General features: G+C 49.4%; 2 protein-coding genes across 3 annotated transcripts in view; both read right to left on the minus strand.

The window, feature by feature from the left end:
- The window catches only part of LOC146813460 (uncharacterized), a 285,012-nt gene that overhangs the window by 142,056 nt on the left and 130,743 nt on the right, over window positions 1-12,213 (minus strand).
- The window catches only part of LOC146813461 (uncharacterized), a 94,732-nt gene that overhangs the window by 80,595 nt on the left and 1,924 nt on the right, over window positions 1-12,213 (minus strand). For both annotated transcript variants that reach the window (XM_085620220.1, XM_085620219.1), the window contains exon 2: window positions 11,335-11,461. In XM_085620220.1, the coding sequence (XP_085476346.1) occupies window positions 11,335-11,461 (127 nt within the window). The remainder of the gene's footprint in view (window positions 1-11,334; window positions 11,462-12,213) is intronic.

Below are 12,213 nucleotides of genomic sequence, written 5' to 3' on the forward strand. Positions count from 1 at the left end.
ACCAAAAGGGTAGTAACAAGAACGAACAAAATGACCAGAAGTCTTCGACAGGTCCCCAACAAACCAAAGAGGGTGGGGGTCAGGCTTCACAGAAGAAGAAGACTCAAGAAGGCCAGTCAAAAAGGTGGTGCCAATACTGTAAAAGTAAGACTCACTGGTTTAGTGAGTGCACCAAGAAAGGAGGGCAAACTCCTGCCGCTGCAGCCCCTAAGGCACCTGCACCCCCTAGTACAGTCAGCAGTGGTAGTGCGCCTCCCAAGGCATTAGTTGGGTTAACCTTGGGAACCGAGGGGAGTGACGACTTAGTTGGCATGCTCACTCAGGCCGTCCTTGTCTGTACAGGGGATATCGATATGTCCCCTGATGCCAGTCCCAATACTTTGGGCAAATACAGACAGACCCCTTTGATCAATGGAAAAGTGGCTCAGGCCTACAGGGACACTTGTGCCAGTGTCACCATGGTGACGCCTAACTTTGTGGACCCTGGACAGATCATGCTAGGTACCGATTACCTAGTGACCAATGCCAGCAACGTCACTACCAATCACAGTATGGCAGTTGTTGATTTCTCCTGGGGAGGGGTAAGTGGCCCGAAAAAGGTTGTGGTTAGTTCAGACCTCCCCGTAGAATGTCTGTTGGGCAATGATTTGGAAACGTCACAATGGTCAGAAGTGGAGCAGAGGACTCACATGGAAATGTTAGGCTTGCCAGCACATGTCCTTGCTGTGACCAGGTCACAGGCCAAAAGATGCCCCACTGAACAGGTGCTGGATCCTGGAAGAACGGACCAGACACCTTCCAAGAAAAGGAGCAGTAAGGGTAAGGCTTCGCCTTCCCCCTTGCCCCAGGTCGTGGATCAAGTCTCTGAGGAGGCTGACCTTAAAGAACTGAGGGAAACTGAGCCGCAAGAGCTTGAACCTGGTCAGGTTGAGTTTCTGGGCTCAGGGGGACCCTCCAGGGAAGACCTGGGGAAGGCGCAGTTAGACTGCCCCTCACTTGAACCCCTCAGACAGCAGGCTGCTGCTGAGGCTGCAGGGATCGCCACAGGTACCCACAAAGTGTACTGGGACGATGGACTCCTGTACTCCGAGGCAAGAGACCCCAAACCTGGCGCGACCAGGAGGCTGGTCATCCCCTTGTCTCTGAGAGGTTTCCTTCTTACCTTGGCCCACGAGATTCCCCTTGCAGGTCACTTAGGCCAGAATAAGACTTGGGACAGAATTGTTCCACACTTTCACTGGCCCCACATGTCCGAAGATACGAAGGAGTTTTGCCGCTCCTGTGTCACTTGCCAAGCCAGTGGTAAGTCAGGTGGCACGACAAAGGCCCCCCTCATACCACTACCGGTGGTGGGGGTACCCTTTGAACGAGTGGGGATCGACATTGTCGGACCAATGGAACCCCAGACAGCATCAGGGCACAAGTTTATACTGGTGGTGGTGGACCACGCCACTAGGTATCCTGAAGCTATTCCACTTAGGCCCACTACAGCCCCTGTGGTGGCACGGGCCCTACTTGGAGTGTTCTCCAGAGTGGGCTTCCCTAAGGAGGTCGTCTCAGACAGAGGTGCAAACTTCATGTTGGGATATCTGACTGCAATGTGGAAGGAGTGTGGTGTCAACTACAAGTTCACCACACCCTATCACCCACAATGCAATGGGCTTGTTGAGAGATTCAACAGGACCCTAAAAGGGATGATTCACGGACTACCTGAAAAGCTTCGGCGGAGATGGGATGTCCTGATACCCTGCCTCTTGTTCGCCTACAGAGAGGTCCCGCAGAAGGGGGTTGGCTACAGCCCTTTTGAGCTTCTGTTCGGACATCCTGTAAGGGGACCCCTTTGTTTGGTAAAGGAAGGATGGGAGAGACCTCTCAGAAAGCCGGCATCGAACATTGTGGACTATGTACTCGGTCTCCGCTCGCGGATGGCGGAGTACATGGAAAAGGCGTCTAAAAACCTTGAGGCGAGCCAAGAATTACAGACAGCTTGGCACGACCAAAAGGCTGTCCTGACTGTGTACCAGCCTGGACAGAAGGTGTGGGTGCTGGAGCCAGTGGCCCCAGCAGCACTCAAAGACAAATGGTCTGGGCCCCACACGATCATTGAGCAAAAGGGAGAGGTCACCTACTTGGTAGACCTGGGAACTCCCCGGAGCCCCCACAGGGTGCTCCATGTAAACAGGCTCAAGGCATATGTCGACAGGGAGGGCATGGGCTTGCTCATGGCCACAGATGAGGGACAGGAGGAGGAGAGTGATCCTCTCCCGGACCTGCTCTCTCAGAACCCTGACGATGGGTCAGTAGATGGTGTTGTCTTTTGTGGCAGCCTCTCTGGACATCAACAAAAGGATTGTAAACAGGTTCTTCAATCCTTTCGACATATGTTCTCTCTGACGCCCAGTCAGACCAATTGGTGTACCCATGAGGTCGACACTGGGGACAGTCTGCCCGTAAAGAGTAAAATCTATCGGCAACCTGATCATGTCAGAGACTGCATCAAGACGGAGGTGCAGAAAATGTTGGAGCTGGGAGTCATTGAACCCTCGGACAGCCCCTGGGCTAGTCCCGTAGTTCTCGTGCCGAAACCTCACACCCAGGGCAGTAAGAAAGAGATGAGGTTTTGCGTGGACTACAGAGGTCTCAATGCAGTCACTAAGACTGACGCCCACCCAATACCAAGAGCAGACGAACTTATCGACCGGTTGGCTTCGGCCAGCTACTTAAGTACGTTTGACCTGACAGCTGGGTATTGGCAAATCAGGTTAGCTGAGGAGGCCAAGCCCAAAACAGCATTTTCTACCCCGGGTGGGCATTATCAGTTCGTGGTAATGCCCTTTGGTTTGAAAAATGCACCTGCCACCTTCCAAAGGCTGGTGAATCGAGTTCTCACTGGGTTGGACGACTTCTGTGCGGCGTATCTGGACGATATCGCTGTCTTTAGCCCCACCTGGGAGGATCACCTGGTCCACCTGAGGAAAGTGTTGGAGGCCCTGCAAAAGGCAGGCCTCACTATCAAGGCCACTAAGTGCCAGATAGGGCAGACACAGGTTGTATACCTGGGCCACCTTGTAGGTGGAGGCCAGGTTCAACCATTGGAGAGCAAAATACAGGCCATCCAGGACTGGGCTCCTCCAACCACCCAGACTCAGGTTCGAGCTTTCTTGGGCCTGACTGGTTATTACCGGAAATTTGTCAGAAATTACGGATCCATTGTGACCCCGCTAAACGACCTGACAAGTAAAAAGTTGCCAAAAAAAGTTCAGTGGACAGCAAGCTGTCAGAAGGCATTCGATGACCTAAAGCAGGCCATGTGCACAGCGCCTATCCTAAAGAGTCCAGACTACTCCAGACCATTCATTGTCCAAACAGACGCTTCGGAGCTGGGTGTGGGAGCTGTTCTATCTCAACTGAATTTTGATGGTCATGACCAGCCCATAGCTTTTATTAGCAGGAGGCTGACCCCCAGAGAGAAGAATTGGTCAGCTATTGAGAGGGAGGCCTTTGCTGTGGTTTGGGCCCTGAAGAAGTTGAGGCCATACTTGTTTGGCACTCACTTCAAGATTCAGACCGACCATAAGCCCCTCTTGTGGCTAAATCAAATGAAGGGTGAAAACCCCAAACTACTTAGGTGGTCCATTTCCCTACAGGGGATGGACTTCACAGTGGAGCATAGACCTGGCACTGATCATGGCAATGCAGATGGGCTCTCCAGGTATTTCCACTTAGAGCAAGAAGACTCACCTGGTCAAGGTTAGCTTATTGTCCCAAAGTTTGGGGGGGGGTCATGTAGGAGAGTAGGGTCTGCAATCCTATGATCACCCAGATTTTTTGCTTTTGCTTCATTGGTTTACGACTTTCCCCGGCTGTGGGCCTGCCAATCAGACCCACAGCCTCGCTGTTCTCTCTCGAAATTAACACACATGTACATTAGGTGCATCCACCAATTGGAACTGGGCCGCCTTGTCAGTCCCTGTCTCAGCATACCACAGGTATCCAGGGCATCGGTGTACCCAGGGCCTACCAGGGGCTGCAGCATGTATTATGCCACCCCTGGAATGGCCGCCCAAATCTGACACAACTGGCTGCACGACAGCTGGGGCAACGTGGTGTAATCACCCGTTGCTGTAGGTGTAGTATTCCTACACCTAAACCCTAAAATGGACACATGGATTCCTATCAGTCACTCCTATGGCAGGCCTTATCAATCCTGAAGGCAGAGTGCAGGGAATCATGTGGGACGGTGCTCTGGCGCGAGCTGAGCCCGTCGACGGCTTGTGGAACCAAGTCCTAATAGCCGTTCCATGGTGACGCGGGCCAACTACTTTTAAATGCATTATAATCCTTGCGGTTATTTGCTAACTTTGGCATCGCATCACCTACACATGTCGAGTAAGGTGTCATACGAATTGGAATACGAACCCCTCGCCAGTTCTGGCGACGGGGTTAGCGTTCCCCCCTTTTAGAGGGGCACGACATGGAAGTAACCTTGAACCCCGGTTAAAGTTGACTCAAGCCTCAGCATCACAAAATGGATGCTGCCACCAGACACAAGTCTGACCTCCTGCTGCTGGGAGACCTTCCAGCGAGGGGAGCTTGGACAAAGGGTTTCCTGTCGAGGGCGGTGTTAGCACCATCCCAGACAGGGTTTGTGTATCCCAGGTAGGCAGGGCTGAAAGGAAGGTGATTGCCAGTGGCACCCCGGTGCTCACTGTGCATAGCCCGGCTCAAACCAGTTTCGGGGGCACACCAGCCCCTGAGCTGGGGCGAAGCCGGACAAAGGAGAGGGGTGTAACCACCCCCCTCCTGGCTCCACCCATAGGTAGAACCTAGTCACGGGCCAGCCCCTTTTCTTAGAATAAAGGTAGGAGCGAGTCCCCTTCCCAAATTGGATAATTCTGAATCTTGAACTACTTTCCACGAAAGGAACTCTTGACTATTTCTGAAGACTCTCCCTTGTGGCTAAGGAGTAGCCACCCTGCACCAGCAGGCACCACCTAAGCGCTTGCGGTTTGCTGTAAGTCTCTCCTACGGATCAAGACTGCCCAGCTCGACGAGACCCGAGTTCCCTGCCATCTCTGACCTTTTACCTCCATCATCAGCCCAGCTGAGAATCGTAGGTGTGACGAGACTTGCGGGACCGGTCATCTTCAGAACCTGCACGACGCTTATCTAGCACGCCCACCGAGGGACCCTCGAGTGAGTGCACCTAGGGTTTGAGAAGCCCTAACCTTGAGCAGCTCCAGCACCGAAGTCTGCCTCCCCAGCATCCACGAGATCTGCGTGGGGGCCCTTCCGCTCCTTGCTGTTCACCGCGTTGTTCGACCACTTGCCGACCGGCGTGTGTCCCTCATCACGACGCACCACGATTGTTTCATCACTAGTCTGGTTGCTCCAGACTGGCTCTTGCTCCCCTTCAACAGAGGAGTACCACGGACCCTCCTGGTCCACTCCAGACGCCATCTTGACTCCACCGCGTGGGTTTGCCACTGCCAAGATCCGCTGCCCCATTCCTGGGCCCAGCATCATCGACAGCAGATACCTTCGTGGGACAGCTCGCCCTCCATCCTGGTCGCCGCCGCGCCTCCTGGTCCGAGGAACAGCCGAGTCCGACGTCATCCACTCACCTGGTCGAGGTGACTTCAGCCGGTACCCTCCTGGTGCCCACACGATCGCTGGCTAGCGGTTGAGAACTGAGTCCCCTCTGCTTTCAGGTTTCCTTCAACACCGATCCAGGCTTGGATCTCGCTGAACATCGACACTGGTCGCCTGCCAGCAACTCTTCTTTCAGGCTCCTGAGACTACAACGAGGACTTCCGACATCTTGCCGAACCTTACACCGCCGCAGCCTCTGGGCTAGGTAACTCGAGCATTTCGGTGCCCCATCGCAGGTTCGCTTTACAAGTGTCCAGCTCCTTTTTCGTTTAGTCCCACTGATCGGATCACTCCGGAATCAGTAACTTTAGACGTTCTAACTCTCCCCTTCCACTTGCAGTGTAATGGTTTCGTGCCCTCGGGCATTTGTGTAAATTGTGCAACCAGAAGTATTTTCCTAAGAGTTTTGTATTGTGCTTAGCTCCCTGACTCATAAAGAGCCAGGGTAGTCTTGTTATAAATAAATATCCTTTATTTTCATAACAACTTGTGTGGTGTCCTTTCACTTGGTGTTCAAGGGGTATATGTGATGGTAAACAGCTGGTTTAACACGCCCTCTAGAGTTTAGCCTAAGACTGCTCGTATCCACGCTACTAGGATAGCTGGTCTATAAGGTTGACTTACAACCAATCATCAATAAGGGTTGTTTGGAATGATACACAGTGATCACTAGAATAGTGAGCACTAAATATCAGGCCAACTTCTCACAGTCAGGGTATAACGCGTGGTCGTACATCCCACACTGTCGCGGCATATGCGGATGACCTTATCCTTTATATCAATGATATGAGGGTAGACCCTCATCCTATGCCCTCCATTTTTGAATCGTTCCAGGGTCTCTCTGGTCTGGCCATTAATGCTACTAAGTCATATGCGTATTTCTTTGACAGCGCTGGGGGGGGGGGGGGGGGGAGGAGGGGAATGGGATTTTTCGGTTCGGTCTCTGGACCTTACATATAGTACCCGACACATTTAAATATCTCGGAATATAAATCTATCGCACTACCTCGGACCTCCTGGATGGCAACCTGGGGCGTGCGATTGCTGCTCTCAAATCCCAGATTCAATTCTGGGTCTCAGTGCCCCTGTCGGTGGCGGGCAGAGTTGCTATCACAAAAATTGTACTATTGCCACGGCTCCTTTACTTTTTCACGAATCTGCCACTGCTTGTCCCTATGAGGTCCTTTAAAGTTTTGAACTCCCTGGTGACGGAACTCATCTGGGGCACAGGACGTAGACGTTTTAGCATGGCGAAACTGCAACTTACTACGAGACTGGGCGGCATGAGGGTACTGGATCTACGGGCGTATTGCTACGCCAGCCAATTGAAATGGCTTGCATATTGGCTTGCAGGTCGCAACCTACATGAGCTAGATATGTCAGCGCGAGATAGGGATAAGGAGATCATACACAGACTCTTACTACCACAGGCCCCCCCGTTGACATCGACGCCCCACTTATTGAAATTGGCTGTCACTTACTGGCGGAGTGCGGTAAGATATACTGGACAGAGGGCACCGTACGCCCCATTATTTTGCACGATACCAAGCAATCTTGACAGCAGATATAGTTAAACAGCTGAGCTCTAATGGTAACCACCCAGTGGCAGGGTAAATAAGTTCAGCAAGTGGGGCGCCAACTTCATGGCGTTCAATGGGCAGACCATTTGGACCCATCGCTTTGCCCGACCGGACGTCCGAAATTGCTTTTTGGACTTTTACCACTGAGAGGTCAGCTTCGAGTGACTCCCTATCTTGCGGCGATATACACGCTACATTAATAGTGGCCAGAAGGTCTGGAGCCCACTGGGCCTGTGAGTGCTGTGGGACCCAGTAGACCTCTTCAAAATGAGCAGCAAACCCGTCAGCAATCCTCTGGGGGTCCGTTATCAACGTGCCATCGGCGCCCGTTACCACTTTAATCGACCTCAACGCCTGTTCCTTGTGCTCCAGCCACGCGAGAAGCTTACCCGTGCGCTCACCTTGCTCATATATACGGTGTCGCGTGGCCAGGGAGCGCAGAGCAGCATCCTCCATCAGAAGTTGTTTATAGTCTAGTCTCTTAAGGCCAATATTATGCTGCGTCTCAGGAGTCGGGTCCCTGGCTAGGGCCCTCTTCAAATGTAAAATGTCAGTTTCCAACTCGACCACCCTCTTGTTGCGCTCATTCTTGTGGCCCACCATCAATGCTTTCCCTTTAATTATCGCACCATATGCCCCCCAAAGTGTAACCGCCGACTCGGCCGACCCCACATTTTCTGTGAAGTAAAAGTCTGTGTCCTGGCGAAGACCCTCCCTAATGTGGGGAACCTTCAATGCCCACGGCTGTATTCTAAATGTACCAGGGCGCCTGATCTGCTGTGCCCCAAAGACTGACATCACTGGAGAGTGGTCAGATATACCACGTGCCAGAGTTGTAGGCTCCACAAAATTGTGTATGTCTTGTGCATGTGTGAACAAGTAGTCGAGCCGGGATTGACGGCCATGCACTCCCGACTGGAGTGTATAGTGCGTGTTGAGGGTTCAACCATCTCCACACATCTACTATCCCAAGAGCGTCAGCGAATCTATGGAGTTAGGAGCCCTGTGGCGGATCCGGTCTAGTAGGAAGTCTATCTCGGAGGCCATCCATAGTTAAGTTGAAATCCCCCTCCCCCCAATACCAAGAAGCCCTCCGGCAGGGCCAGAACTAAAGTTCTAATCTCCTGCAGGGTTAGGCGCTGCAATCTGGGTGGGGCATAGACTGAGACAACATTGACTACTCTCCCTTCCCAGAGTCCCGAAGCTGCTGCGTACCTGCCCTGCACATCCGTCCAGGTGCGTTGTATAATGTATGGACAACTCTTGCGAAGGAGTATACCCACTCCACTGGAACCTGTTGTGAACCCGGAATGAACAATCATACGATAACCCTTCTTGTTTAGCGCCATGCACGTATTGCCTATCAAGTGGGTCTCCTGCATCAGTACTACGTCAACGGCCTGACGGTGACTATATTGCATGACTATACCTTGTTTAATTTTGTTCCCCAGGCCGTTCACATTCCAGGTAGACACTCTAAGTCCTTGTCTGTGAGCCATCAAGACACAAAAAAAACCCTATTAACCAGATAAGTCGGGAGACTGCCCCCCCAAACGCTGCCATCTTCCTCCAGGGGCAGCCCAAGATGCTCCCCAACTCTGCACACAATTCGAGATAAAGTATCACTGACGATCATATTAGTGCTACCTAGGATATTTGCAATCGGGAAAATGAGGCTGCACAGTGAACATACCCAATCCTCCAGGGGCAGTTCAAAACGCTCCTCAACTCCACACCCAATTTGAAGTAAAACCACTGACCATCATGCTAATGCCACATAGGAAATACGCAATCAAGAAAATAAGGCTGCATGGCGAACACCCCCAACAAAGAAAAACAAAACTTACCCCAACCCATGAAAACATACCCCCCTCCCTGCCTCCCTGCTTAGCGGGACCAGAACCGCCCGCCACATGCAGAGTACCTGGGAGGTAGTTCTTGAGTTTGATGGGGTCAGCAATGGTTTCTTGACTTCTGCATGTTTCCATTTTTCGGGGAAGGTAGCTGTGGTAATGGATGCGTTGAAAATGGCGATGAGCTTGTTTGCTGATCGTCTAGCTCTTAAGGTTGAAAATGTGGTGGGGAGAGGGGGTCCGTGGGCGCTCCTAAGTGGACAGAGTTCAGGATGGCTGTGGTATCTTGTGTGGTGATCTGGTCCCAGATGGTGAGCAGGTGGTCAGGTTTTTCATTTCTGGGCTTGAGATGACTGAGGATATTGGTGGTAGTAGGTTGAGGTTCGAAGTTTCGGTAATATGAGCCAAACCTTGAACAAGTACCTGACATGTAAAAGGTGCTGCGGTGGTAATTACAGCAACCATAACAAGCACAGAAAGGTGCATATCCTGCTAATCATCCGGCCCCTCTCCTTACAACCTGGAAGTATTTCATTTAGTAAAATCTATCAGGACACTGTGACCAACACCTAAATATGATGAACCCAAGAACAGTCCAGCCAATACAGGCACTTGGTCACTCAGATTAAGAGGGGACTCTCTTTACTATCACTCACATTTTTAAAAATATACATCATACTTCTTATTTATTTTGGCAAGCCCCCAAATCCAAGAGCACATAATTATAAACTGCCACATTAGAACTAGGAGAAGCAGTCTCATATGAAATGCCAATCTGGGTGGCCCCTACTTTGGGACAATAACATTCCAAATGAAGCACATCGATTGCTCATAGTTACACTAATTTGCTCACTCAAATGCCTTTAATCTGACAAAAAAAGCATTGAATTCAAACAAAACTGTCCACGACAAGTCAGAATATTATAGAGGGACTGTAGGGAAACTATCACAGACGGTTATCCAATTTTATAGTTCATTATGACAATACTGTTATATTCCTGGGTTAGGCCCATGTAGCGAAGCGGCTTATTTCTTACATTGTCCTCACAAATAACACTTCCAAGCTGCGACTTTTGCATATATTTGCATGCATGAAAATGTTGGATTAGTTTCTCTGAAACTAAACTTGTTTTACATCTAGCTTCGCACAACATTATCACAACGCCCTGAACATCATGTATATGGTCGTGTTCCTTAACCCCTTCAGTGCCCATGACGAGATAGTCTCGTCATGGAGGGCGGTTGCGCTGTGCCCATGACGAGACTATCTCGTCATGAACCCCGCCCGCTAATGAAACGCCCGGCACAGGGCGTGGAAAGGGCGGGGCATTCAAGGGGTTAATACGTACAAATGTCATCACTATCTTCATCCACGGGTCGACAGGGCTAACTACATATCCATATCACTAATCTAGGTGTACATTGCAAGGCTGCTTTCTATTATAAACGATAAGCATCCCGATAAATTAGTAGAGGTACTTACGCGGACACTGAGGGTCCTTGCATGCTGAGAAATCACCATGCAGCACTCTGACATCTTGTGAGAAGTTTGTGACCAAGACGGGATCCTTCACTCTAGCTTATCAAGTAATGGGGTTTGATCGTCCCTTGGAGGGATTCTTGGCTCTACACCTACACACACTCTAGGTACACTTTGAGTAGGGTTCACATAGTAGGAGTACGCTAGATTACTGCCTTGTTTAAATGCCCGCATATAACAATTGTTTAGCACCATGGTGGAACTATATCTACTATTTACGCTTTTGGTGCTCGTAATCACGTTTATCTGCTTCTGCCTACTAATCATTGCACCACATGTATTTTATGCAAGAATAACACTGGTTCAATAAATATTATTGAGAACGTTCCACTGTGTATTCTCTGTATATTTCTTTGAGAATAAGTAAGCATGAACGACTGAATGAAAGGTCCTGACATGTTTCCATGATTCCTGAGGGGTCAGGGTTGTCATGTTCAGTGGTTGCCAGAAACCATTTGCTCTCTGGTAGGTTACGGGGGCTCACGGTGGCACAGTGAGCTAGCTGGTCTATAGGCCAACATATCCTGCGGAGTGTCTGGAATCAGTCTTGACACCAAGCACTTTGTTTATGTTGTCCAATCAATGCGCAGGTCCTACGGATTGGTAGGAACTACATGACAATACATAAACAGAAAATAAATCTCCTTCCTGAATCGTGAAACAAGATGAATTTGACATCTGTATCAACTGAAAAATAATGTAACATTACCTAATGAGACAAGAGCCTGGTGAATTTCATTCATCACATTCTTGTAAAGTTCCTTCTGCCATTCTTGTAAAAGCTTCCACTCCTCTTCTGAGAAACAGGTAGCAACATCTTCAAATATAGCCTTTGCCTTTAGAAAAAAATACATAAAGGTGTACTCAGCAACTGAAGTCAGAGAAATATTACAAATGTAGATCATAAAAACATGTAAAATACAATTTTACACCTAAACGCGTTTTGGGGTTGTGTAGGACTATCCCGAGAGCATGAGTTTGTATATCATAGCAGCTCTAAATACTACATAGTGTATTACCTCTCAAATGTCTGGAACTGGAAACAATGTTTGGATTGTATTGCTAAAGTAATTAAATCAATTAAAACATATATGGCATTGTGCTCTAAGTTGTGCGTTTTTCAGAAATCACTATTTGTGAATATATCTTGACTTTCAGTGTATCACGGCGAGAAGCTCCATGCTTTATTGCCAATTTACCATATGACGTATTACACTTTCAGAAAATTCTCATTTTAGCCATCAGCACTTTGCATGCGTGTACATTAAGGGCCATACTTATTACATTACAAGTTCCAGAATCCAACGTGAGTTTACCTAACAAACTAAACAATCATAAAAGTGATGGGTGGAAATCTAGAATTAATGTCAACCACGAGTAATATTTGGGGCTGCCTTTTAATTAGGGTTGCCACCCCGACTTGGCTGGTAAAAATATTGGCTGTGAAATCTGGTATTTTTCCCTCCTGAAACATAAACCTAAAATAGCAAACTCATAAAGAAATTAGTTAAAAAGTGAGATAGCTAAATCGATTCAGAATTATTATTCTAGAAAACAGAGAAATAATTGCTATGTTTTAAAAGCATCT

The sequence above is a fragment of the Triturus cristatus genome, chromosome 7 (genome assembly GCF_964204655.1).
Source record: "Triturus cristatus chromosome 7, aTriCri1.1, whole genome shotgun sequence".
Taxonomy (NCBI): domain Eukaryota; kingdom Metazoa; phylum Chordata; class Amphibia; order Caudata; family Salamandridae; genus Triturus; species Triturus cristatus.